Source organism: Pisolithus orientalis (assembly GCF_024613125.1).
Source record: "Pisolithus orientalis strain OTSU chromosome Unknown F5J12scaffold_19, whole genome shotgun sequence".
In the NCBI taxonomy this organism is placed as follows: domain Eukaryota; kingdom Fungi; phylum Basidiomycota; class Agaricomycetes; order Boletales; family Pisolithaceae; genus Pisolithus; species Pisolithus orientalis.
In genome coordinates, this window is record NW_026260800.1 from 84547 (window position 1) to 111653 (window position 27107).

The following is a 27107-nucleotide window of genomic DNA, read 5'->3' on the forward strand; positions in this document are numbered from 1 at the left end:
ATTAGCAGAAAAAAAATGGCAACAGGGCCCAAAAAGTGTCTATTCCCACGCGACACAGGGGTCGTCAACTGCCTCCACTCCACAACCTTCACTTAGTTCCTGACTCTCATTCCTATAAGTTGCAGCTGCTCCCTATTCAGTGGGTTCACAATCGATAGGAACACGCTTGGATGCTTGGCTATAGCGAAACAACGGCGTCTACAACATGGCAGGTTTGTCGGCACGTTACCGACCCGAGAGAGAGTGGCATGGCACAGGCTGAACAACTCCATTTGCGGGCACCTCAGCGAATGGCATCTTGTCGTCATTATCCGTTGATAGTTATTGAATTTGGTTTAGCTCCCTCGGACCAAGGCTTCTGCAGGCAATGCACGTGTCTTGTTAAGCTCGAGGTTTGTGGTCAAGGTGAGCGTTGCACGGTATTCGATGCCTGTTGAATCCCATGGTCGCCCAGCACATATTCAAACCACTGTTTCCGGACCTCGCCGAAATTGAAGGTGCACGTTTTTGACAGTGTTCTGTGATGTGATGCTATTGGACTGCCTCAAATATCACTTCCTCGACGCTGGAGACTTCTCCGTGATCTCTCCCCTTCGCGAGCTTCCTGCCCACATCTCTAGGCCTGCAGATACTATTTGGTCTCCCCGGAAATCCGTTCTTAGCGCTGTCGTTCTGCCAGATGCTGTGCGTCTTGGGCATTTATCGCACGGTTTGCGTGCGCACCTCCTCTGAATGCTGCTTTGACCCAGACCAAATGGTGTTTCCCTGGCGCGAATCCTGTCTTCGGCTTGGCCCACAGTCAAATGGATGTGACAGTGAGCAAAAGGTGTGCGCATTTTGCGCATAAAGAAACCAACTCTGACTCTTGAGACGAGCACACAACTCGGCTTTCAGAACCTTATCCCGTCGAAAGGTTTTATACTTGTCTTACTTTCGTGTATCACCGTAAGTCAATGAGAAGGTAAGGTAGCAAACAACGCCACGAAACGACATGGACCGACAAATTAGATAGTACCCCATTGCTCCCTTCGGACAGTCCATATTTCCTCAAGGTTCGGCGCGAATATATCACCAAGCGGTGTATCCGGAAGCTAAGTAGAGATTCAAGTCTCGAGCGACGATGTGTTCTGAGATTTCACATACCCGTGTTAACGTATCCACTATAGCCGCCTGGGTTCACCTTAGCAGAGCCACTGTTGCCACTGGCTGGGGTACAAAGTCATGTGAGCTTTCCCTCGCCATGTAAGCAAATTCAGCATCTTACGGGTGCTTCCTGTATTTGTTGTAGACGTGTTGGGATTGCCTGTAGTGTAAGATTGATTGCCAGCGGTATAGGTCTGGGCTTGGTTCGACTGGTGAGGCATACTGGACACGGAGAAATCGATAAAGTTAATAGCTGCTCAAGAGGTGGGTTGGAACTTGGGACTAGCAGAAAGCGAAACTGCGACGCTTTAAACTCCTTATCGTGTTTGTATTGGTGCACAGCTTGGCAGGCGGCGATCAGCGCATGATATTTCTGAGCGGGAAGTGAACGCCCACTTGACCCCATGACCCTACAGCATGGAATCCTTCAAACACCAAAACAGCAAATCTGCCTGTTCTCGAACAATTTTTGCACTGGTACTTGGTAATGCTGTGGATAAAGTTCGGCGCGGTGGCAAGGTGGCACACTAATAGCTTCCAATGGTACCTTGCCAAGGTACAGCAGTCCAGTCTATTCCAGTGGCTAGCGTTAAAACAAAAGGTAACTTCGCCATCTGAAACAGCACAACGTTACGTTCAGAGAAACCTTCGACGGTATCATCCGGCGCGGGGAACAATGTTCCAAACGGAAGAGGCTTGTCGATATTATGTGCCAGCTGTGATGCATCAGTTATTGTAACCGACTTCTAATCGTATTCACAAACCTTGTTTGGAGTATTCGACAGCCGCCGAGCAGCTTTGGACTCTGTAAAGAGGAAGGGCATGGTGGGAACTCCGAGGACCCTCGCAAAGACGCGTTACGCTGCGTAGGTTTTTGAATTTGAAAACAGTGTTCTTCTTTCAGTTCCACGAAAAGATGCACTCAGGGCTTTATGGGTTTTTGTTTCCTAACAAACCAGATGCTCATTGGTTAGATTGCCTCATTCTGGAAACCTATGACGCAGAGTTCCAATAGTGGGGAAACTTCCACCACACAACAAGCACTTGTTAGGCGGCGGAATCACCCGAACTGTATGTCCACTCATGTTCGTCCTTTCACGAAGGCACTTGCCTGCAGTTGCCCGATAAGTTTGTTGACTCGTTAAAAGAAGTATTTCCACCATCTTACGGTATCAGCCGCGTATCGACAACAACCGCGAGACTCTACTAGGCTCGACCATGTTCAAATCCTCAAATCTCCGCATATATTGGTCCCTAAAGAACCATATCGAACAAGTCAGTTAAGTCCCGCACGATCCGCCGGGACGTGGTTCGGACGGTGATCATTAATAGATGGTGACCTAAGAGAAATCGTAGTGAGTTTTCAAATTAGGGTCAGGCGATTATCAGCCCCCCTGTCAGATTGGCAGCGGCTATCAAGTGCATCACTTGTGGCAGTGGTGGGTGGAGTGTAAGCGTGCTCAGGGAGGGTATTATATGATATGATAAAATGATTGAGCCTGCACGCGCACGAACGTAGAACTCGCACGGAGAATTCGCCAGAACGAAGAGCAGAGAGGATCACCTCCCGCTGGAATTCCTTTCCTCCGACACATCAAGTAGTGGGATTTAGTGCTCGCGCAGTATGCCGACCGTCTGTGGATTGTTAACCTTGGAATCAGACGGTTGGGGGAATTCGGGAATTGCTGGATTCCCAAACGTCTGGTTCCGAGACTAAGCGTAGAAAGGAGTACTCCGATGTTCTATTTTCATCGTCCACTCCCCAAAATTACCAGCTGCTGGAACATACGTCAACGAGCTCCTTGACATGATAGACAATCATCTTACTGATATTTCCTGTGACGATGGGCTCAGGATGCCGTTCTTAGTGTTATACTGATTGCCATCAATGTCATCGTATGTCGCGAAGTTAGTGAGCGCTCCCACAGCTCTGGTGAAATGACACGACGAACACACAGTAATTGATCTGGAAGACACATGGTGATATCTGTTACTTCATCCCAGGAAAACAAGGGAAAGAATGTGTCTGTGATCCCTGAACTTCAAACTCGATTCTGGGCTTAGAACAGCCATCCCGCAAAATCAATGGAATACGAGCTGTACCTGTGGTGAGAGTTTAGCCCGTTCGCGTGTAGTGTGTAACTCGTGTTCTCATGTCGTGGATTGCATCCTGTCGCTTCGGAGGAACGTGTATGCACACGAGGAGATTTGGTAGGGCCTTCCGTAAGGCAACTAATGATGAGTAGCTTGTCCAAGCAGCGCCTAGATAAACCACTGACCGAAAACTTTACTCCGACGCCACCGCAAAAATCTCTCTTCCCAGAATCATTAGGGCGCAAGTCCGCTGGAAGCACAGCAGCTCTGTCGGTATTTCCGCGTGTCATACTTAGCCTTAGATCAAATAAAACAATCTGGCTGATCGTGTGAAATATACTTAGCAGTGAGTTTTCCTGAGTCTCATATGTCATCATGGGGTATGTACATACTTCGATACGCAGACCGGGGGTCACGCATGAGGAGCAAGTAAGGACAAGAGGACTCAAAACACACATGCCAAGCTCCGCAGGCAAGGCTGTTGGGTACCCGAGGGTACCCGGAACTACTGCATAAGAATGATTGAAGCTGAAGGGGACGGAAGCAAAGTCGTGCTAATCGTCGGACGAAAGATCATTAGAGTACGACAATTACTTCCGAACCCGACGCGATTTGGAATATGCAGCGGAGAACTTTCGAGGCGGCCACCTCGAGCACCGCCGATACACCAGACAAAGGCAAGTCAACGTTTGGCAAAAAAGTGGGAATCGTAGGGCGCTGGACGCACGTCATCCGGGTATTAACTAGGGACCTTGTGCTGGCACCAGCGTAAATCGGAAAGCCCTTGGGCCTTTGCGCCGAGCTCATTTGGCAACGAATGCAGGAGATTTGATTAGGCACGAGGTAGCACGACGTCCGCACGATACGGTCGATAGCATACAGATAGAAGCCCGGTCTTCCGCTCGACACTGCCGACAGTCGGAAAACGACAAGGAAGTTCAGTAGTATTAGTCTCTGCCACCACGGGTTGCTCGACTTTGGCGTTGTGGTCAACTTGGCGAATGTCACCATTAGTGATGCCGGTTAAATAGGAGGTCTTGAACGACTTAGGCATTACATTTGTGTAAATTGTCTGATAAAAACGGCTGACCGGGTCGTCGTAATTCCGAGGGTTGGAAAAGGCGAACTCAGAAAACGAGGCAGACCACACAAACTAAGCTCTAGCGAACTTGCTAGCGGTAAATTACGGACTCCTGACAGCGTCGTGAAGCATAATATTGGGCCCCAAGCGCAAACCTGGAATACTTGCTCCAGAAGATGGGTTCTGAACGTACCCGAACACTACCGTCTTTCCTGTCTTCGTACACACCAGCAGAAAAAGGTGATCGATCGATTTCAAGGGTTGCGTAAACATGATCTAAACATCCAATGTATGGACCTCAGTTTTATGCGCGTCGATCTTGGGGTCCATACAGCCTGCCACACCCCCGGCCGCATCATATCATCGCTCTTTGGTAATCCGCCCGGTGAACCGGACGTTGAAGGTACCAGAGCGCGATTGTATGACGTGTCACTTCTAGATGAGTGTTGAAGCTTGACGGCCGACGGAACCCGTCAAGCGCCAAAATGAAAGGTGGCAGGTAAATTTTCTGAGACATGTTGACCTATTTGCTTCGTATTGGTGCAGGAGAGTCCAGGTACATTTCTACTCAGGACGATATCATCGAAGCTTTGTGGCTGTTGCGGTGGGTGATACGGTCGCTAGCGTCCAGAAGTGTCCAGGCAAGGATGGCGGACGCGGACACCGGGAGACAAGTACGGGATGTACTTATACGGACGCCTCGACGCCCCATCAGAGCCCATCAGCTCCACCTACCCCTCTGTGCCACCGAAGCTTGCGCCTACCGAGTCATCTAGGCGGAACAACGATCTTGCGGTGGCCTTCAGATGTGTAAATGCTGCGGATGGAACTTTACCCTACTTTACCATGCCCTCGATAACCTGGTGGGCTTAAGATGGCATGCAGAGCGTCACGCGGAGTTTTTACCGACCTACCATCTCCTGCCATCTGTTGAAAATTGTGAGTTGTCATTATGGACTTATTACCACCGAAAACGATTCTGACCATGTGCGCGGGGAAGGAGCCTCCAGGGCTCGATCAGGAACGGCAAGCGCAAAAATGTGAGAAGTAGTATGTAGCGAGGAAATGAGGAGATTCGGGCGCCCGACAGATCAGGTCGCTGAATGGTAACATATCACACCTCATGTACTAACTTGGGACTTGTCAGGGCTGGTCACAGGAACATCAGGCGACCCAATAATATCATTACGCGTCGGGGGAAATGTCAGCGCACACCAATCTATGTTATAAGAACATAGCCAGCGCCCCGCCTGCTTCCCCCGTTGTCGTGGTATGGGACATTGAGGTTTGCCTTCCTTTTGCCTCCAAGACTTCGTCGCATCCTCTCGTCCTCGCGCACTTCCCGCAGCTCCTTAGTAGTTTCCGAGGACATTCACTCGTTCTAATTTGATAGGCCTGCCTGAAACCGAAGAATTTCGTGGCTGCAAAGAAAATAGCACGCTCGCATTCCGAATTCCTCTTCGTACGTTCTTTCTACCTTCCTTTTACTCCGCACAAAACCTTTCTAATCTTTGATGCTGTTCGTCGATTAGTAGTACTAGGCCATCATCATCACCGAGTGCTGTCCTGGCCATCACGATACCCAATTTCGTGTCCCTGATCCAGAAACGGGAGATCGGTAGCTATGGTCACGATCATCGATGCCGTGCTGGGCGACGATGCCTCCAGAGCGGAAGGATATATTCGCGTCGCATCTATGGCCTTTGCATTTTATGAGTGAGTGTTAAATCATAGCTTTTTACGTTATCATGGAGGTGACGTCCATCCTCGTGTGATTCAAATCACTTGCAGTTATATAATTACCCTACCGATCGAATACCGTGTGTATCGCAGCCAGCGCAGTTTCTTTCGCATGAGGTATAGTAACGTCCCCGCCGTTTGTTAGCTCCCCATGAAAGTTGATCCTGCGCAGTCTTGCGTGTATTCTATTCATCCTGATTCGGTAGGTAATAAGTGAGCTGTCACTCAACCGGGTTTTGACAGAGATTATGACGGGACGCTCTTCTGCTCCAGATATACCAGTATTTTGGTCATGGTCACGAGCAACTATGGATTCTTTGCGACCTCCTTCACAGAGGAGTCGTGTCGGCGGTTTTACTTCGTACCTCCCATTTTCAAAGGTTTGCTGGCATCACGCTTAACTGACCGGCTCTGGTCCTGATATGTTTTTCCAGATTTGCAGGCTTCTGTTTCACAGGCAATCCTGGGAGTCAGGTGAACTTATTTCTCATAATTGCGTTGTTATGGCTGTACTCAAGACGTCTACCTCACAGGACATTTAACATCGCTGGGAGGAACAAACAGTTGGGCTTGTTCCTCCTTGTATACTTCTGTATCACAGTGGCAGGTAAGATCTGTGGCTCTAACTGTCCTTCGAGTCCAGGTGACTGATTAGTTATGGTAGCTCGAATGGTTCTTTGATTTATACCGTCGAACTTGTAAGTCCCAACGCTCGAGACTGATACTCTATCATTAACTCATCTAAGCTACATCTTTCTCAGCCCAGGTAGTCGGCGTAGGTCTTCTCGTTACACCACATTCAAATCTGACTTACGAACCTTACGGTTGGCATACAGGGAAAGTGGGTCGATCTCATTTATTTTCTGCTAACAAACTCAATGTGCTCTAATCCTCTCTCACCTGGTAGTTGCGTCTCGGGGGTCTCCGGTGCACATCCCCTGACGTGGGTGTTCTACCTTGTCGCGATGATTTACGACCTCATGGCGCTCGTGCTCTCGACCATCCACCTAGTTCGGTATAAGACGTATAGTGGAAAGTGAGTTTATTTTATTTTCTATACCTCTTTGATGAAATGATGCTGAATTCTGTTACATAGATTTTCGTTTTTGGTCCGTGTGTAAGTGCTGTTCGCGCCGTTCCTTGGGACAAGTTCAATTTTCTGCGGTGCATAGTATGATGTACGACGGACTGATCTTCCTTGTTGTGCTTACGGGTAAGTTACCAGCTGGCTACGAGAATGGCCGTGCGCGGCATTAACTGCTCCACCACAGCCGTCAATATATTAAACTTGATCCTTTACCGGCAACTGGACCTCACCACTCAGGTGAGCATTTCTTTCTAGGTTCTTAATGCGGAATTCGTAACTCCCACGATTTGGCAGTCTACGGGGTGAGTAGAGTGTTGTGTTACCACACAGAGATCGGTCGCTGACTTGTATGGACTTTATCAGAGTTTCGCTCGGATATGCCGTCGTTTGGATAATGAGTCAACGAATTCTCATTCATCTCCGGGGTGAGTATATACCAACTAAGGCTCCACCAAGTTGGGTATTAAATCGACAAAACTACTCGTAGAACTTGTAGGGGAGCGCTCGACATCCGGGGTCTCGCGAATCTCCAACGTTGTTGTGCACCCAGGCCGCAGTTTTGTGGTAGGTAGCCAGCACCACCAGCGCACGCCACCAACTCCGCTCCGTGCTACACACTCCTCCGGGTTGTCTCCTCTGGACCAAAAGGGCCTCACGTTGCACGACATATCAAACATCGATGATGTTGATTATAGCCGTCCACCCTCGTCGCCTGCTCATTTTCAGCATCATCACCCGTTTTCATCCTCCAATGACGTTATAGCACCCGACGACCGGGATTATTGTCATGTTACGGCTGGCAGGGACCAAACCAAGGCAGCTGGCCTCGACGTCCCAATTCGATTCCAACGAACGGTCATTGTTGATCCTCACCATTCCAGCAACGATACCGAGGATACTGAGGGAGCGTCGGAGATGCACTTGCCTTCACACGCCATATCCAGGGAAAATGCACTGCCGATGTGGAGTTAGGAATTAGTCTAATACACTTCGGAAGGTGTATGAAAATACTACATATATCTGTTCCAGATTATGCCGCACTCAATACTCTTGGTGAGGGCTGTGAATTCCATGGATATTGTATCATTACTGTACAGGGTGTATCTGTAGCCGTCGTCCGAGGTAGCCAGCATGGATTCCGCTTCAATCCGAGATAGTTCATACCCGTGGAATCCCAAGAAGGAAATGAAAGTGTCACACATAAAGCTCTTGCCGTGCCATTCGTTTAAGACGATGAACATACACATAAAAATGAATGAACAATTCCTAGTTCCGCCTGAACCTGCTGAAGAATCCCTCCTTGGGGCTGGTCGATGTGGAGGTTGCGTTAGCCATCCTTCTACGCCGGCGACCAAAGCAAACGGTACAGCCACCGAGAACAAGGAGGATCATCGAGGTGAATGTCAACCAGAAACCTGTGTAATGTTCGTCTTACAATTTGATGGCTTCGAGGAGGAAAATTATGTACTGACCAGGGCCGGTAATGGTACTTCCGCCGAAGCCGAGATTGCCCATTTGATCCTTGACATACGCAAAGAGAGCAACATCAATGATGAAGGCAATGAACGCCAGGAGAGCAGCAAGAAATCCGACAAGGGACGCAAAAAGAGTGACAGTGATATGCTGGGAGAGGGCGAGCAGCAACGCGATGAACGCTACTCCCGCCGCTAGATCACGGGGTACAAATCAGATGAGGTCATAGAAGGGCGGATACACAAACGCACCGACAGGATGCACGGCAAGGCCGCGGGTCCACGATGAACCAATCGTCACCGAATTGTTGGTAGCGTTGACAACGACGGAGTAGCCGTGACCTTGCGGTTGCAACAAGCTGAACAAGGGAACCGAAGACTATGCCAAATCAAAAGGAGTTACCTGTAGTGCTGCAAACTCTGTTTCCATTGGTGAGGTCGTAGCAGTATGCCCTGATCGCAAAAATGAGCTCCTCAGTCCAACAGTTAAGAAGAGAGAATGCATACCATATACCGAACTACCGCATGAGAAAAACACGCCGCCATAAGGACAAGTGAGGGGGTGAAACAAGAGAGTACTCACTCTGAGCTGGCTGATCGTGTCGTTTGCAGCAGACAATTCAGTGCTTCCATCTGCATGGACACGGGTGATATCCATAGCAGTCAGGTAGGGAAGAGATACGGAAACGATGAATAGGAGGACGAAAGCTGCGAAGAAAAAGAACACTGCGGGAATACAAAAAGCGCGCCCCATGTTCACCAGCGGGATCGACTATCTGCTACGGTAACAGTCAACTGGTGAGCGTTCGAGGACGAGAGATGTCGACGAAGGACGGGAGACGAAGAACGAGGACCGTTGCAGGCAAAGCCTTGTGACGCCACCTTCCAAATAGGGAATGACAAGCCTGGCAGATATACACATTACGTCATAATTCGCAGATACCACTAGCACTACCTCACCACTAGTCCTTGGTCTGACCCTCAGAATTGCGAAGACAATTGTCTGACTGCGTGCTGCCGTACCTGCACCATCTTTGAAACCACTAGTATATGTGTAAGTGACCTGCTGCGATAAATATATTATGGTATATAAATAGCACTTACAGTGGTGTCGACGCGATGACATAAGGCGTGTCGAGGCCTTCACGAAAACTAACAACAGAGTGAAGAGAAACCATAACCACGATCTCAACAGGACGCCCGTCGACGCGGCAGGTATATGCACTCGTTGAAATCCAATAAGCCCGACTGGCACAACAAATAGAATGCGGACTCGTGCCAGTCCAACATACAAGATTGGCACAGCACTGTCAGTAACATAAAGCAATATTGCCTCCGGTCGCACTCATGGCGATCCTTTGGGAAATTATGCGCAGGCTGTACCCACGCCGGGGAACCCCTGTCGGTCTCTATCGGCTTGGCCTACGATACATAAAAGCCAAAGGACTTGCCAAAGCACGTTCACACTGTTTTATTCGGTTATTTAAGTCGGGGAATGATGTCACAGTCGGAAGTATATAATGGTGCTAATTGGGGGCCCGGTTTTGCTGGCAAGTATCGTTGCTCTACCCAACCTTCGCTGACAGTGTCGTTCACAGGATTTGCAGTTGGGCTAGCGTGCGTTCGCTACATGACGTTGCAGTTGGCCAGACGGTTACCCGTTTTCTAGTTTGTATGGTGTATCAGCATCCCAATGCCTATTCTACATCGTGGCGTTCCCGAAGGACAAGCGTATTATCAAAAGTGCAGTACGTTGTCCCCATCTATTCCTGCCGTCTGTCAGCTGACCCTTCAAAGGTCTTCCTTGTCTTGTATGTCGCGTCATTTATACGTCTTGTACCTGCGACATGAGCTCTCGACCCACAGTTTTCTGGACAGCGTCAATACCCTCTCATTTTTATGCTTCTACTTTCGATTGTTGATAATTTATCGATGGAACACGGCATATCCTCCCACGAGCGAGATGACCTGGTACGTCCGCCTTATTACCGCGTTGTCTCGTACGTGATACAATCCATTCAGCTTTGACTGTAAGTAGCAACCCTCTAGAACTGTAATGCTGTTAGCAATGTTGCTGAAAGTGTCTTTAATTTCCCAGATTGCCTTTGCTACAAATGTAAGGCGATATAATCACTTAATTCTCACTCTGCTAATCGGAGTCGTCTTCAGTCCTGTATCGCGTTCTTTGTCCAATGGTTTGATATATGTCCTTCACCCCTTGTACTATTCTCAATACCGCGCAATAGCTTCTATGCCCACAGGGTTTGGATAAGTAAGAGGTGCCTCACTTTTCTTTCGCGAATATCTTTAGACTTGGACTTTCCAGTTGGAGATCGGAATAAGCTGTTGACGTGTGTAGTGGTAGTGTCATTCATTCGTCGCGCTTCAGAGATGATGATATGGATATTTTCTCGCTGAAAAGCTCTTCGCTGCATTGACACAATTGGGTGAGCCGCACCGTCCAGTATACTGCTCCCTTTTTATTGATCAGATCAGTATTTGGTAGCCGTATGTGACTTACATGCTTCTTTTCGCATCAATTCATTGACCCCTGCCCCCGAACATTTAGTAACTAGTGGAAGACGCGTAAGTTGACAGCCGCGAGAATTCCGTCTGCTTATGCTCGGGATCGGCAGTTATGAAAGTGACAACGTCGCTACCTTCTTTAGCAATCCGGCGGTGTGTAACGATTCATTTGAATTATGATATTTCTGCATGCCATGGAATAGGACTCGGCAGTCAATGCCCTGGCAAGTGCAGTATGCGATGCCATCATCACAGCAAGCGTATATTTCTGTCTCCGTCGGCCGGGAGCTGGTCTTGGTCCGATGTATGTATCACAATGACATTAACTCCTGATCGTCGCTCATCCCTTACCAGGAGGGAAAACCCTATTCAAAAATTTAATTTGGTCTTCGTTCAGATGGGTTTGATCACATTGTGAGTGCTGCCTTCTACCGTTGTGGAAACGGCTGATATTCCCACTTTTATCCCGGATGCATGCGGTCAGCACGAGTGCCCTTACAACGTCTGTACTTGTGAGTTGTCTCGTGTGTGGTCGTAACCACGGCGACCATTACTGAACTCTACGAAGTATTATGAGAGTGATCTGATTGGACAATACTTCACTGCCGCGCCAGTTTCAATGCTGGGTAAAAGTTTGTATTCCTTGTTCGTGTATTTGTTTTCAGTTGACTTTCCCTATATCAACAGCGTATTCGAACTCCATGTTAGCTGTGTGAGCATACTATTTCGTCTCGCCAAATTATGACCTCACATTAGCCATTCTGCTTTCCCCATTCGTGTAACCACAAAAGGCTGAATGCAAGGAAGCCTATCCGTGATCGGCAACAATTTGTTCCGGCGTCTCCATCGCAGCTTCCTACCCTACAAACTAATCATTGACCCCCCCAACCTTGTACTGCACATACCTCCGATCTGTTTCCCCAGCCAATGGTCATTCTTCCTGAGTTCAAAGTGACGTGGGACTTCCTGGACCTGTTTCGGACTCGTACATTTAGTAAAACGAACTTCGTGTGTTTTACATGCTTTGTCGAAGAGAGATAGGTTTAGCATGCTTCTGACCATCTCCTTGTCGCCAACCGGTCTCCTGTCGAGTTGTGCGCGGATGACTATCATACAGAGGGTTACAAGGAGTGGCCCCCGAATTCAAATGGTGGATTTTTTGCGTACACGTGGCATTGTACACCATTTCCAACAGGATAGGAAGATATGAGGATTGTAAAAGCCACTGCAGAGCCAAACCAGCCAATCCTCGATGTCGTGCAACCATGACAACACCCTACAATCGATACAGGAGACAACGTGGTATCTACCATTACACGGCGGAAAGTAGGTTGGAATGTTGTCGTGATTATCCCCGCTCGCTCTTGGCTTCGCGAGACGTATCCTACACCAGCGGAACGTGAGCGCAGTAGTGTCCACATTCACGAGAACTTCGAAGTACGTATTGTGATGGAGGAGACTCTCAGTGTCCTTGTCCTTTCCTCTTCATTCATGTTCTTCCAATTCTCAAGTCTTGACGACCTCTGCGATTGCCGACGTCGCAAGTGGCCATAGGTAACGTTCGATGACATTGTTCAATACGTCTACTACGGAAAACGTCGGATTTTGGGATTGAGCTCGATATTGCTGGCCTAGATCGTCGTTCCATCGGTAGGTCCCGCCGGTCCTGCAACCATTTATTTCAATGCTACCATATGTAGCACAGTACCCGTTCTCCTCTGGTATGGTGTATGACTACCCTCCGAGTCGTCTCCAAGTTTGTATCGGGTCAGGGTAAATCTGCATCCATAGTCGCCATATGACAGCCCGTACTTGCCAACGATCAAATCGATATCTGCTCATGATCCTATCCCAGAGCTCCCTTGCATCTACGACAGCACGGGCCTCGTAGCCAGTAAGTATCCACCGCTCACTTTGCTTTTAATCTTATATGTCAATCAATAGAACGATTTCTTCATCGTCGAACGCGCTCACCGGTTGAGGCTATACGTCTCGCAAGACGGAGGGGTGAGCCGATGTCTTAGCATTGCAGGGACATAGGCTCGTATTTGGGTCGTGATGTCCGCTCATTGCGACCTAGATCCGAAAGTGAAGGGCTGCGGGGCGGAATCCCTGAAAGGCGCTGCGAGCAGGATCATGGAATTGACGTGAACATCGAGGCTGCGCAACTGATATGCCTTGTGAGCAAGTCCGACCTGTTGTTCACTCTAATAATGTTTTTAGCATCATCTGAGTTGATGCAGAGCGTGCCATCTCAGTACTAGTCTGGTGACCAGACACATCCACATCTGTGAGGTAAGTCGTGTCCGGTTACAAGACTACCACTTCAGGCACTCGTCTCCAGCACCGGATGACCTTCAAAGTACAACTTGGAGTCTCCATGGGAGCTTGACTTGGTGAGATACATCACTACTATCTAGCGCTAGCTCTACAGCAGCAATCACCAAAAACAAGAAGTTCAAAGGGAAAGGCCAGGCAGAGCCCATCGAGATCGGGAATTACTAACATAACTAGTGTATTTATTACACCGTCTTGTACCCGGCTGACTACACCCCGCACAATCTGGTATCCACGGAACTAGCCGCGGGTCAAGTAAGGCTATGGATGAAGGCCTGCCCTCTCATGAACCCACGGGTATCCCCATGGCTTGGTACAAGGAGCAAAAACTTGAAGGCCAGCTTCACTTCTGTCATTTAACAATCAGCGTATGCATGGCTCATCCTTATCAAATCATAAAACATCATACATGCGTCCTCGGTTCCGTCTATTTTCAAACACGCATCTCCTTGTGTATGCCCTCTAAAATCCAAATTCTCATGGCATACGCCCCACAGATCCTCCTCACATAAGCCAACAATATCAATATCCTTTCACTGAGCCCTCGTTGAGTTTTGACGTACCTGTCCACGCTTCATGGTATCGTCGAGCACTCACGAATAGTGTTTGCCAGAGTTCCACGTGCCCGACCGGACTACCTCACAATAGACATAGGCGCCCTATCTCGGAGGTGTTACGGACGGACCGCAAACGGATGACATCGGGGTTGGTGGTAAGGCCTGTTTGCAACCCAAATACACCTATTGTAATGTTAGAGGGTTTCTGAAGGTGTACCTGCACTTGAGTGGCGGTCGTGCAGGAAGTCGGTGGTGGCCGCTTCGAGAGTGCTAACCATAACTGCCCGTGTACAGACGGTGAGGGCCTAAACTAAGCCAGGCCCGAAAAATGCCCCAGCCGCTGCATGACGGCAGAAGTCATGATTTAGAAATTCGCCACGTAAAGATATGATTATGGGATGGTAAACTCCAAATAATTCCGCGAAATGTTTAGCGTGGAGATGCGCGACTTAGACTTTCGAATGCGCGTTTTGGACCGTTGACTGTGTAATTTAAACTGTTGAAGGCACGTTTTAGACTGTAGAATATGTATGCATTTCGAATACTGTTGCATGCGTGTTCAGAATCTGTTGGACACGTCAATTAGGGCGCATGTGTTTACAAATTTTCACAACGCTCAAACTCGGAATTAATCAAATAAATTTAGGCTGCCCATGTCAACACAGAAGAATCTGCAATGCGCGAGGTGCGTGGCTTTAAAAATCTGCCCGTCAGCGCTTCAGCTTCCGCGTGATCGCGTGCTCCCAGAGTATACGTAATAACTCGTAATCCCTGTATAGTCTATAAAATGCCGTTCATTAGGGGCAAAATACAATATTGTGCCTACGTCGCCAAATCCGCATTTCTCAGAGGTGGGAGACTGGTGGAGGCTGCCCCAAGCTGCCTGCCTCCAAAAAATGCCTCACGGCCGATTCGGTAAATTCGGAAAGATCGAGTGCCCCGCAAATACCAATATCTACAGGGGTATGATACATATAAAAGTTGGTCGTCAGCACAACAGCTTCATTGGGCATTTGTTCATTACCCACTCAACCGATATTATCAGCACCATGCAATCTGTATGTAGCCCCGGCATCAACCAGCTTTGTGCGTGGACTTTTACTCACTGGCCCCCGTCTTGCAGGTCAACGCTGTTCTTGTCAACAACCACTGTGGAATGAGTGGTTGCACGTGCGGCGAGAGGTAAAGCACACTGAGGCTTACATCTCACAGAAATAGGCTTTCTGAGGATATTTCACTCGATACAGCTGCGAGTGCAATCCCGAAACGTGCAAGTGCTAAATGCCGTCGTCCGTTCCATCGTCGAATGTGACTGATTGCTGGAGATGTGACCAAGTTGTTTCTCGAATCCACCTCATATGGGTAGTTCTGTGATGATGTAGGGGATGTGTCATTGTTTGGATGTCGGAAAATGTGGAGATTATATGTAGTTTCAGCCGTCTAGTGTTTTGAGTGAGAGTGCGGACAACGACTGGCGTGTTCAGGGGGCATTAATATCATATCATCGACACTTGGTTCAACAAAGTCTACTGAGAGGGGAACTCGCTTCGGCGAGGGGGGAGCCCTCCCTCAACGCTCTGAAATGGAACTCAGGTGATGGGAATGTGGTAGGAGGACCCACAGCCGCACAAGGATGCTGTTCGGCGCTTTGAACTTGAGCTTGAAGGGGTTGGCCAAGTTAGTATCTCAGGCATGATGCAGGCGATGATCAACAAAATCCGGCATTCCGGCACGAGGAGAATTTCAAATATTGACCGTGCAAAAGCAACACGCAGCGAAATTTAATATTACACCAGTGTGACCCCAATAGTACTCATGATACGCCCGGGACTCTACAGTTTCTCAAATGCGAACATGACGTGTCTAAATGCCCACACAAAATGTCCAAATTGCACACTTTAACATGTCGAAAACGCGATTCAATTGTCTAAATCGCGCATTTCCACAATAAACATTTCGCGGAATTATTTGGGGTTTACCGTTCCATATATGATTGTTCTCACCTGTCGTGAGTGCCTAAGTGACTGAAGGGCGTAAAGGCGTCAATAAGACTGGTCCGCGTAGAACGCCTTCTTGAACTCGGCTATGACTGCGTGCCGCCTTACAGCCTGATATTCCCGATTAGATTGATGCACTCGTGCGGACCCTACTGCTGGACAACTTTGCGCAGATGCGCAAACTATGTCGACCTGGCGAGGTCACCTCGTGTAACGCAATTCGCTCCAGCAGCGCCTGATGCAGGAACTGTCTTAGTTCCACGATGCCTGCTTGCATCACTCCTTCGCAATTCTTTTCGTACTCCGGTGTGCTCCACATATAGTCGCGCAGATCGCCACTGCCTTGACACTTTCGTGTCCAGAACGTGCCACAACCATCCTCTCCTATGTAATGCCTGCGTCGTTCGAGCAGATGGAAAGACCATATTTTCCTTCGGGGATTGGGGATGTAAGTGCGTAAACACTCCCCTTACTCTCAAATTCTTCTCGTGGACCGTTTGAATCATTATTATCTGTACTGTCAGGAATCGTTCACGGTATTGTTGTATTTTCAGTGATATGTCGCAGCCAAGCCAATAAATATATCAAACTCACGCACGGCATCTGATTTTTCTCGAAGCCAAGATGAAGCTGAGGGCCATCGGCGAGCGAATAGGCATCGAAAGCCACACTGTTGGGGTGCAGAGGCTGTCGAGGCGCAAGGTACGATTCTGTACATCAGAGATCACGCCATCGCTAGGCACGAGTGAGAACCGTCCCAGTGAGACATCACTAACTCGACGACCGTTGCGACAAGTCCGAAATCGTTCCGACGCCAGAACGCGCGAGTCTTATACGAGGGCTAATAGCCCTGGGGCCGCTTGATTGGACCTCACTGGGAGAATGCGTGCGGTTGTTAGACACTCAGGCTCAAGGATTGTGCTTGAGGAGCGAGATCACATCGAACTACAACCGCCCCCATGACCTTCCTTCCGGAACGTCGAATATGTAGTAATGTTCATGGGGATCATTCATGGTAGTAACCTGAAGAACATAATCGTTTGCACTTCTTGCTTGGGCGAGCGCAAACACATACCTCTGATACGAAGTGGAGACCCGAGAGAGACGAGAGCTGGAGATGGCCCCAAAGCCTAATGAAACCCGCGATTTCGCTCGACGCCTCCTCTGACGTGGTGTGTGCATTGGTTTTTGCGCTGTTCATCGTTTTTGTGTCCTTGCGATGGTCTTCTCGTATAGCTGTAGCTATTGATACTTTCGCGAGCGTCCGAGGCGACACTCGCAGCGCCAGACCCAGAACCTAGTATGGTATGACAAGTGACGCCACTGGCATTTGCAGTGGCTGTGGGCACCTGGACTTGGCGCGGAGAATGAACACGTACATGTCTTGAAGCACTGCATTGCAGCCAGGGTGGCTTCGTCTTCCACTTGATTCTCATTCGACTCTCTCGAAATCCTAGCACCCATCACTCGCCAAATGGGTCTTTTCGATTTTTTTTTGCAAAAGCGTAGAATGAGTATTTTGCCGGAGGATATCGTAGTGTTGTGAGGGCTGCATTGTCATCTCTGATGGTGCAGTAACATTGAGCTTGCAACTAGCATTATAGGTCCTTCAGGCTCCGGGAAGAGCTGGGTAATATTAGCCTGCGCTATTGCTTATCCTGGATTAAAATCTATGATGCACTCTAGTTTTTGAGCACCCTGTTGCAAAATCCAAACGTTCACGCCCTCGTTAAGGTCAGCGGAGAACACAAGTCTAGTGAGGTCCATGTGGTAAGGTGCCGTTTTGAAGGGATACCGAACGACATCCTCCTCGTGGACACTCCGTCGTTTTACGTTGATGATGGTTCGGATGCAGAGGCAACTTTGAAAAGATGGATGGATTCCAAGTAAGACATGGTGTTTTATTCCGTGTGGTGAATAACCTATCTGTCCAGCGATATGAAGAAGAGCTGGGCAGTTGGAATTCTGTATATGCATAACATTGCATTGAACCCCTACGACGATAATCTTCGGTTGTTAAAGCACATCGGGGCATTCCGACGTACGTGCCGGAGAGATCTCTCTCACAACACCGTTTACGTCGTCCCGAGTGTGGCTTCGGAGGTAAGGCTCTCTTCTGAGAGGATTGAAGCATCCATGTCACGACTGCAACGTGAGACGGTGGACGGAGGTACATTAATGTGTACGACATTGTTTGACGGGAAATCAGAGATCGCGTGGGACATCATGCAGGAACTATTTAATAATCTGGAGCCCTGCACTCGGGTATAGACGAGACCAGGAGATCAGGAAGGTTCCAGAGAGACAGGTGCAAGTCATAGCTTTCGATGTTTCATGCCTTCCAGAGTTTGTGTACATGGCATAAATGTTTACTCCCATGTCACTAGTACCTGTATTTCACTGTCAATGATATGCTACCTCGTGTACACAAGTTCTTAGTACACAATCTCCCTGCTTTACAAGCCTTGTTCTCTGTTTCCCTGTTCTTTTTTGCTTCCGTCGATTTTGCAACTGTTTGTGTTGTAACTTCAGCGCTCATGGTGCGTTGAACCTTGATCAGTAGTCCCATGTCAAATGGTTTGCCTACCTATCGACGACAACTCACTTCGAGGAGTCCACGAACGGATAGTCTCTCCTAGGCAAGCCAAAGATGCGACGGAAGAAATACCAATACACTATAAAAAGTAAAATCACTAAAAAACAGTGTCACAGACACTGATGTGGACAAAGTCAGTGTCTGTGACGCTGAAGTCAGGGACGCGTCTTTTCAGTGTCATCGGTCGGACAATGATTTTATGGTTGCTGCAATTTGTGCACTTGAGGCGTGCTCAATTGCAGTTGTCGTCCAAAAAGTCGTCGAGTTTGTCAAACTTATATTGAGGTTTCTGTCACTCGAAGCGAGACAGGCAGGACTATGCGAGTGCAGGTGAGGTCATGCTGGGTCCAGCCGCTCTGAATCCCATTTAGGCAAGAACACTGATGTGGCAATGCTTATCGACGAAGACTCGAGCGCTGAAGCGCTGAAGGCCTATCTCAACATTCAATGCTCACCACCTGCCGTGCGCGGGGTGACTACGACAACAGGACGCCAGTGACCTGCTTGCGTTGTATTCTGCACATGCATGCATGCTGGCAGAGTCAAGGCGAGAACGAGCTCAAATTCAGCAAGATCTCGAAGGCAGACAAGATGGCAAGTCGTAAGAAAATGATCTACGAGTCTCACCTCTTTTTGAGGCTGAACGTGCTTGCTGGCTGCCTGTTTTCAGCTGATGTTATAGCATCACGAGAATAGAGTTGCTGGAAGCTGTGTGCTGGAGTGAGACTAAGAGCTGGAGTATCACATTCTAAGTAGAAGTTGTAGTCCATCTGTTGTTCCTAGTACGAATTTCACTACAGAGCCGGAGTCCAGTAGCTTGTCACAGAGGCATCGGAGACTAGCTCCCCACTTGCCTAATTGGTCATTCCCATGCTGGAGCAGCCAGAGACAGCATTACCTCACATGCACTAGCCCTGCCTGTCTCGCTTCGAGTGACAGAAACCTCAATATAAGTTTGACAGACCCGACGACATTTTGGACAACTGCAATTGAGCACGCCTTTGGTTTTCAATGTCAGTCACAAAAAATCAGCGTCCCTATTACTAGCTAGGAATTATGAATTCAAACCTGATTAGTCGGAGTTTGAATTCGAGTATGTTGTCGGAGATGGAAACGGAGTTCGAATATTGGTAGGGGGCTGGTCCACCTGGAGTTCATTGCGAGTCAGATTGTGAACAATGAGGCTGTCGGAGTTAGAAGCGGGATTCCAAATTTAGGCTGGGTGGCTAAGTAGATAAAGATGCACCTCTAATTGCAAGCACTGGTGGTGCTTAAGTTTGAGACTGAGCCAGGCCACTTAAAAAAAGTTGGTGAGTGTAAACTCCTGGTGTGATGTTGAAGCTGCTTACATAATTACCTTAGAGCGTACCATTCCAGGATGCATAGCAGTCCTGGTCTGTTTTCATCTTCTGTCACAGATGGTCATACTGGGCTGTGGTCCATGATAGCTGTGTATGAAGTTGAATTGACTTTTTGGAACATATTTGATTTCTTTATTTCAAAGAAAAAAAAATGGAAAGGCAATTGTGTTACAAGTTGGTGATGTCATTTAAGATTTCGTTTCAGTTACTTCCTGTGCTAGGGGTTTCCATGCTTCTTTCCCTGATGATCATGCTGCTTCAATAGTCCTCTGTGGTTATGCTGACTGTTGATGCACATGCCAATCAGGATGGTGTGTCTTTATCTTATGCTACTCTGTGGGAGAAGTTTGTTTTCATTTGCTTACAATGGCATAAACCATCTGCCCTATCATGGTGATAATGAGATGATGATCACCATTCCCACCTTATTGAAGGAGTTCATTGAACAGTTTCAGTTTTTGTCTCATGTTGATTTGTTGGGCATCTGTGATCGGCATCAGATTGTTATTTCATCTGCTGTACCTGTCCAGGCATTGTGCAATGCTCTTCATACCAACCATTGTTGTCTCTCACAAAATAATGGATCAGTTTTACTTCCAGCAACACTAGATCTCTCTTTTTTAAATCTGTTGCTGGATAAAGGTCCATCTTGCTTTTGGCACAGAAGACTTTGCACACATCATAAATGGAGGAAAACAAAGATGTCTTGGAATTTGATATTGTTAGAGGAGGAAAAACAAGACAAGGTGAGGTACCTGAAGTTGGGATGCATGGTATCTCCATGCTTCAAGCTTTGCCATCAGGAAGCACATATGATACAGGCAGGTGTGTTGGCAGACACTAGGAAAGATTGTTAACAACAAAGGTGAGAAAGGAAATGTTAAAGAGATAGTACAGACCTAAAGGAGGCCAAGAAAAACTGGAAAGTAGCTGAAGAGCCTGGTTACATAAATTTTTGGATACTGGAACAATGGTCACAGAACATTGATGATCTGGATAACCATTGCATAAAAACCACATAGCAGAAATGTGGCCAACCATCCATATGAGCAAAGGCTCACTGGAAACAGGATCACATAATCTTGCTGTGATCTGAGTAAGGATCATTCTGACCCCATGTAGTGTTGGGTGGGAGAGTTGCAAGGGAATATATGTTAGACCAATGATTTTCAAATGTCATTATTTTTTCAAGATGACTGCAATGCAAAAATGCAAAACATAAGATGTCTGTTGGAAAGACATAGGATGTATGTATTTACCCCTTCAGTGTGTTTGCATAACCATTGATTTTGTTGTTGTCCATGGTAGGCAATGATGGTCCCTTGATAACACTCTTTATGGTGACCACATCCAATGGAGACACCTTATCTTTTCTATTTTTTGGGGAAAAAAGGCATTCAGAGATGGGAGAAATTGCTGCAGAAGACATGTCAGTAGGTTTGGGATGAGACTCAGTTAACATAGCAGCAGATGATCTGGAGGAGTCATCTTGCCTTCTTTTGAGGGGAGGGGGGAGGTGTTGGAGCATACTGCTGTTCTGTACAGTGAGCACTGCTTACATAATATTTCCATACAATTTAGCCACTTCATTTTTCCTTGTACCTCAGACTTTGTCCTACTTTGAAGACTGAGGTAATGTTCCTTACTGGTATTATACCCTACTTTTACTTACCAGCTTGAGTAGTTTTCACACTCTGGGTTGGTTAATAATATAGACTTTGTCCTACTTCAAAGACTGAGTTTTCACACTCTAGTTTTCCCTGCAACCTTGGTCCCTTCTCAAAAGGAGGTGTGCATGGTCAGAAGTTTGAACTGCAGTTTAACAGATGGCAGATATACTGCATTTGCTTTGGAGGAGATGATGATACTTCCCTGTGGATGGAGTGGTCACATTTAGGTGGCATTCAGAAATTGTGTTGCTGAAAGCTGGTCAGGGGCCCTAAAGAGGCTCAGGAAGGGGTTATACATAAAGTGAAAATTTATGGAGGAGAGTAAGAAATGACATTTATTGGTGGTCATGATCTTGACAATGAATCATGGTGTGAAATATAGCCTGGCAAGGTTTTCAAAATTTGACATACATTCATTATCATAATCTACTTTGCATCTTTAAACCCCTTTCACTTTCCTGATTTCACTGTGGAGATTTGCTGATACAGAACACAGAGTATGGGTTTGTAAAGGATCACTTCCTTATGAAGGGACACCATGTAGGAGGAGTCCAGGGTTTCAAAATACTTCATTGCAAGCATAGACAGTGGTAGATGGGACATGTACATTTTACAACAGAATTCACAACATCACCTACTGCAGATGGGAAGATTCAAGCAGACATCATCATAGCAAATCATGTAGCTTTTATAATCTGAACATCATTATCTTTTGCTCAAATGCTCATTGCTGTGCTTTGTAATCAATGACCCAAAATACATCTGTGCAAAGTTATTCAACTTGTGACTTTTTGGTGGGATGTGATTTGAGAGGTGATGCATTGTTATTCATGTTTTCTATGGAAGTTCTGGTTCACATGCATTTAATAGACAGAGAGGACTGAAGTTCAATTCCATTTCACTTTCATTTAATAGCAGTGGACAGCTGTTGATGTGTTAATGAAGGAGATGGTGAGATAGAACAAATTGCATTACAGAGGGATTGCTGGCAGGAAGTAAATGGATGATATCCTTAAAGGAGAGATATGATTTCAGCAGTGTATGACTGACATTGTCTCATGCGATGACAAGGTTGAATTCAGTGTTGACTTCAATGAAACCTCCATGATTTAGACAATCTTCAGATAACAAGGAAAGCTGTCCATGTTCATCCATGTGAAATAAAGTGCCTTCATCATTGGCAGTTTGGATGTTATTTGGATGGGATGGTTGACCATCGAGAGACATACTGGTTGCCATCATAGTCAACATTAAAGACATTGCCCCATTGGTCAAAATCCAATGCTGCAGAAATAGATGATTCAAATTGTAACAACAGTCAAGAGGCATCTGCAGGCATTTACTTGCAAAGCAGCCCACAAGATTGAGGGAATCAAGCTGGTTTTTCCAGGTGGAATTGTAAATACTTCCTCCACAGGACAAGACCAACTTTTCAGTGGCCTGTCTGTTGCCATGATCAATGCTGACAGAGGAGTCAGCAAAAATGTCCATGATGTTGTTGTAAAAGATTACCATCTCCATTTACCCTGCTGTCACACACCAAAGGTGTTTGGTGAGGTGGACATGGATGCAGCTGATGAATGGAGATGAAGACCATAGCCCTCATATGAAGAAGGACAGCCAGAAATGTTGGCAGTCATTCCTTGCACAAGAACAAGTCATCAATGCCAAAGAAAAAGGAAGGAAGCAAGTTAAGTGCTGATAAAAGTTCTTAAGTGCCCATGTACAGCATTCCAGTTTTTGATGTATCTCCACCAATTCCACAGATACTGACACCACTCCCACACTCACTTGTAGTGCTCAGCCATGTGATCATACCTTCCAAAATTGGAAAGGATTTGTGCACTCCACACATTTCTACAGCACTCCCTCCAAAAGACACTCATTTCACTAATTCTTCTGATATGGCTGCCTCCACATCATTTCACTTGTCCCCTTTGCTAGGGACCATGGCTACATATATCTACCAGGAGTTCCTACCAGCTTCCATCCTGAAGTGCCCTGGTACATCCCATCCTTGTCTGCCCCCTCTCAGCCCATCCAGCTTGGACAGCATGTTCTTTTTGTCAGTATGACCTCTAGGAGGACATTCTTTGGTCACCTCAGGTCTGTCATTTGCTTGGAAAGGTCTTATGTGGTCATTTCAGTCTCTCCAGTCCAAGAAGCATATGGATCCTTCCTCCATGCTCCCTGCAATGTCTTCATACCAGTCTTGTCCATCATTCTTCCAAAATTGCAACAGCTACAGTATAATCTACTGTTCTCCACTCTCCCTGATTGCATCCATGACAAGTATGATGCACATCTTGCCTCCTTATTGCAAGATACAGCAGAAGATGCTCCCCCTTCATCCTCTCTTCCAACAGAGCCTCATACATGAAGTTTTTATTTGCTTCACTGAGAGGACAGTTAGGGGGGGAGAGTTGCAATCCCCTATGCTCCTGTCACCCCACAGACCCCCAAAGCTTGACCCCTGTTGACATCTGACTCACCCTGTCTGCTTTTGGATGTACTATATTGGCATCAGATCAGTGCTGCCTCTCTGTCATCCCACTTTGGCCCAGAAGCAATCTCTTTGAGATATGACATGCACAGCCTCCCCCTAATGTGATTCCAGTGCACTTTCCCAGTTCCTGTCATTACTTGAGTCATACTTTGACATTCTGACTGTCCTTGACTCACCTATTGCCAATATTTACCAATCTTTTGACTTTGCTTACTGATTCTTCACCTTTTGGCTTACTTATCCTTACCAATGCTCACCAATGCACTCTAAGACAATTACCCACTGCTTACATTCCCTACTTATCACTTACCAATCACTTACCAAGTGTTTGTACCTTGTTTTCCATAGGCAACACCCCTCCCTGTACTTAGATAGCTGAATAAGAAGGAGATGTCAGAGAGCCCCTCTTGCTCACAATTCATCATCACTCAGTAATTCATTCATCAGCTTCAATAGTTGAGACTTTATTAAGGGTTTGACTATCATCTACTTTGCTTATCATTGTCTATTATCAATCTACTTCACTCCAAGTCCTCCCTGAGCTCAGTGCAGCTCAGAGCATCAAATTAAGTCATCATCCATCCTTCTGTAGGCTGACAGCAGTCTACCCTATTGCTTCCTCTCACATTCTTCTCCTTCTTCATCAGGAGCACCCCCAACCCTCAGCACTCATCTTTGAGTGTTGTAGCTTGCAACAACCCTCCCAAATCAAAGGTTCTACTATCTAGGTACTGCATAGGCACACCACCACTCACTCTTATTGTCTTTTGTGTTGGTTTTGGTTGGTTTCCACCACTGAACCACACTTTGACTCACATCATGCAAGGTGAATTCCAGCAATCATCAAAGGAAATATGTCGAAATCCCATTTTCTGGATGCTTTCACTGAATGCATGTGCTTCATCCCTTCCAACAAACATGTCCAAACTTCTCAGTGACCAATCTTCACTATGAGCCCCAAGCATTAACCACAAGGCCACAGAACCACCAACAACTGCATTATGGCTATTGAGCATTTGAAGAAATGAGGCCAGACAACAAAAATATCAAACAATTGTGTGACAAAGGCAGAGGAACAGCAATTTTTGGATGATTTTCTTCATGTAGGGAAGCACTTTCATCAGATTGAGCCAACCATCTAAATCAATGTATTTGATGATTGAACACAGAACATCAACTGGCACAGATGTGATTGGTGGCACTTTAGTGTGCTTTTGGGAGAAGGTAAATAAGTGTTGTTAGCCAACTGCAATTAATACTTTCCAATCTCACCTTCATCAAACAGTATTCATCACAATCACATTGATGTGTCCTACAATGGAGACCTCTTTGAGTTACAGTCTGTCATAGTCATGTCTTGACCCTGGCTGGACTTGGCCTTGTATTCATTCAGTCCAGCCTTGGCCTCACCAATCCCATATCTCCAGTTAGTATAGCATGGTGAACACTGCTTTGCAGTGTGTGTCACTTCAGTTAAGCCCTGCCCAGTCTTGTCCCTGGTTCACCCTGTCCCAGTCTCCATTACCTTAGTCATACATTACTAATACTTGTCTTACCAATTGTCTTAGCAGTCTTTGCAAGACTGGCATTACTGGTCTCTGTACCATAGTTGTCTCTAGTATATAAACCTGTAGATACTCAGCCTATATCCCCTCAGTCTGAAATCAAATAAGTTCTATCTGTAATCCTCAGCCTCAGACTTGGACTGTGACCCACACAAGGGAATAGCACTGTAAACTCAGTCACTAAGTCCAACCAGTCCACCCCTCTGTATCCTTGTCTTTCCTCCTGATCCCAACCCCTCAGCCTCACACCCACTTTGGTCTTTGGTCTGGACTCAACCCAGACATCATGAACTTGACAGTATTTCAGACTTGCCACTTGTGTGGGTCTAATGTATCATGGCAACCAGGACTCATTTCCAACCTCCCTGTGGCCATTCTGCCACCAACCCTGACTCTGCCTCAGCCAGTGGAACTCACCATGAGACAGCACTAGCTGCCTTGGGCACCACTAGGTGCTCTCCAGATCCTGTTACTCCTTTCAGGGGCTTTTCAGCCCAGACATCCAATACTCCCACCCCATGTTGTCCCACTGCTCCCATCCCTGAGGATGACACTGGCAATGATGGGCTGGGCAATGATCATGACAACAACCCTGATGATGATGACCCTGGCAATGGTCCTGGTGATGATGGGCCTGGTGATGATAATCCAGATGAAAATGATCCAGAGGATGAACTGGACTTCCCAGATCCAGACACTGAACCCATGGTTGCAGTCTTTGACAGTCTCACAAAGGCCATCAAACTACTGGCCCACAACACTTGTACTAGTTCTGAGTCCTCAAGCAGGACCAAGTTGTGTGAGCCCAATACCTTTGATGGCACTGACCCCAAGAAACTTCATGCCTTCTTCATTCAGTGCAAGCTGAATTTCCAGGACCAACCATGCCAAAGTCATCTTTGTGCAGTCTTACCTCAAGGGCATGGCCTTAGAATGGTTCGAGCCAGACTTGCTCAGACTTGATGACCCTGATGACTGGCCTCTCTGGATGGACTCCTGGAGGGAGTTTGTCCTAGAACTACAAACCACCTTCAGCCCCCACAATCTGGTTGCTGACACTGAGAGTCAACTTGACCATTTACATATGAAGGATAGTCAGTGCATTAATAAATATGTAGTGGACTTCAACTGGTTTGCTTTGCAAGTCCAGGACTATGGAGATGGTGCACTATGCCATCACTTCTATTCTGGGCTCCCAGACCGGATTAAGGATGAAGTCTGTTGAGTTGGAAAACCCCAGACTCTTCATGAGCTCCACCACCTTGCCCAAGAGATAGATGTGCACTATTGGGAGTGCAAGGAAGAAGTCCAATGGGTGAGTAAGCATCAAGGCTTGTCCACCTCCAGCAACAACAATCAAGCCAAGACTGGCCAA

At 47.1% G+C, this 27107-nt stretch overlaps 5 protein-coding genes across 5 annotated transcripts; 3 read left to right on the top strand and 2 right to left on the bottom strand.

The window, feature by feature from the left end:
- Positions 1-3639: 3639 nt before the first annotated feature.
- On the bottom strand, positions 3640-4283 carry F5J12DRAFT_838754 (uncharacterized protein). Its single transcript, XM_051746045.1, has 2 exons — positions 4016-4283; positions 3640-3991 (listed from the first exon to the last, which is right to left on the bottom strand). The coding sequence occupies exons 1-2, from the start codon at positions 4246-4248 to the stop codon at positions 3814-3816; spliced, it is 411 nt and encodes a 136-aa protein (XP_051598821.1). The 5' UTR covers positions 4249-4283; the 3' UTR covers positions 3640-3813.
- Positions 4284-5303: 1020 nt separating this feature from the next.
- Positions 5304-8117, top strand: F5J12DRAFT_783623 (uncharacterized protein; the record flags this gene model as incomplete). The annotated part of the gene is made up of 16 exons (XM_051742878.1): positions 5304-5358; positions 5466-5521; positions 5550-5673; positions 5712-5780; positions 5941-6034; positions 6302-6438; positions 6493-6532; positions 6723-6756; positions 6895-6899; positions 6966-7094; positions 7155-7175; positions 7231-7271; positions 7330-7382; positions 7440-7447; positions 7509-7570; positions 7633-8117. 16 exons carry the CDS (start codon positions 5304-5306, stop codon positions 8115-8117), a joined length of 1413 nt encoding a protein of 470 aa, XP_051598822.1.
- A 239-nt stretch (positions 8118-8356) lies between these two features.
- F5J12DRAFT_163676 (pali-domain-containing protein) lies at positions 8357-9505 on the bottom strand. Its single transcript, XM_051738189.1, has 6 exons — positions 9201-9505; positions 9125-9135; positions 9021-9070; positions 8870-8959; positions 8618-8812; positions 8357-8560 (listed from the first exon to the last, which is right to left on the bottom strand). Exons 1-6 carry the CDS (start codon positions 9369-9371, stop codon positions 8412-8414), a joined length of 666 nt encoding a protein of 221 aa, XP_051598823.1. The 5' UTR covers positions 9372-9505; the 3' UTR covers positions 8357-8411.
- Positions 9506-9715: 210 nt separating this feature from the next.
- F5J12DRAFT_838775 (uncharacterized protein) lies at positions 9716-12148 on the top strand. Its single transcript, XM_051746046.1, has 16 exons — positions 9716-10167; positions 10216-10234; positions 10287-10365; positions 10470-10592; positions 10716-10733; positions 10787-10812; positions 10864-10889; positions 10944-10983; positions 11109-11129; positions 11254-11296; positions 11347-11447; positions 11498-11557; positions 11628-11655; positions 11712-11775; positions 11831-11855; positions 11935-12148. The coding sequence occupies exons 1-16, from the start codon at positions 10113-10115 to the stop codon at positions 12020-12022; spliced, it is 816 nt and encodes a 271-aa protein (XP_051598824.1). The 5' UTR covers positions 9716-10112; the 3' UTR covers positions 12023-12148.
- Positions 12149-17391: 5243 nt separating this feature from the next.
- F5J12DRAFT_164107 (uncharacterized protein) lies at positions 17392-18361 on the top strand. The gene is made up of 4 exons (XM_051738192.1): positions 17392-17576; positions 17631-17664; positions 17721-17920; positions 17969-18361. Exons 1-4 carry the CDS (start codon positions 17509-17511, stop codon positions 18303-18305), a joined length of 639 nt encoding a protein of 212 aa, XP_051598825.1. The 5' UTR covers positions 17392-17508; the 3' UTR covers positions 18306-18361.
- The last annotated feature ends 8746 nt before the right edge of the window (positions 18362-27107 follow it).

What these genes read in the sequence shown, in the direction of transcription:
- F5J12DRAFT_838775 (XM_051746046.1), top strand. Translation starts at nt 10,113, where the DNA reads ATGATGTCACAGTCGGAAGTATATAATGGTGCTAATTGGGGGCCCGGT. An exon ending in TCAGTATTTGGTAGCCGTAT is followed by an intron (nt 11,130 to 11,253) that starts GTGACTTACATG and finishes CGGGATCGGCAG; the next exon opens with TTATGAAAGTGACAACGTCG. An exon ending in CCTTCTTTAGCAATCCGGCG is followed by an intron (nt 11,297 to 11,346) that starts GTGTGTAACGAT and finishes GCCATGGAATAG; the next exon opens with GACTCGGCAGTCAATGCCCT.
- F5J12DRAFT_838754 (XM_051746045.1), bottom strand. Translation starts at nt 4,248, where the DNA reads ATGGTGACATTCGCCAAGTTGACCACAACGCCAAAGTCGAGCAACCCG. An exon ending in GCGCAAAGGCCCAAGGGCTT is followed by an intron (nt 3,992 to 4,015) that starts TCCGATTTACGC and finishes TGGTGCCAGCAC; the next exon opens with AAGGTCCCTAGTTAATACCC.
- F5J12DRAFT_163676 (XM_051738189.1), bottom strand. Translation starts at nt 9,371, where the DNA reads ATGGGGCGCGCTTTTTGTATTCCCGCAGTGTTCTTTTTCTTCGCAGCT. An exon ending in CAGAGTTTGCAGCACTACAG is followed by an intron (nt 8,960 to 9,020) that starts GTAACTCCTTTT and finishes TGCAACCGCAAG; the next exon opens with GTCACGGCTACTCCGTCGTT. An exon ending in AAGTACCATTACCGGCCCTG is followed by an intron (nt 8,561 to 8,617) that starts GTCAGTACATAA and finishes AACATTACACAG; the next exon opens with GTTTCTGGTTGACATTCACC.
- F5J12DRAFT_164107 (XM_051738192.1), top strand. Translation starts at nt 17,509, where the DNA reads ATGGGTCTTTTCGATTTTTTTTTGCAAAAGCGTAGAATGAGTATTTTG. An exon ending in CAGGCTCCGGGAAGAGCTGG is followed by an intron (nt 17,665 to 17,720) that starts GTAATATTAGCC and finishes GATGCACTCTAG; the next exon opens with TTTTTGAGCACCCTGTTGCA. An exon ending in AAAAGATGGATGGATTCCAA is followed by an intron (nt 17,921 to 17,968) that starts GTAAGACATGGT and finishes CTATCTGTCCAG; the next exon opens with CGATATGAAGAAGAGCTGGG.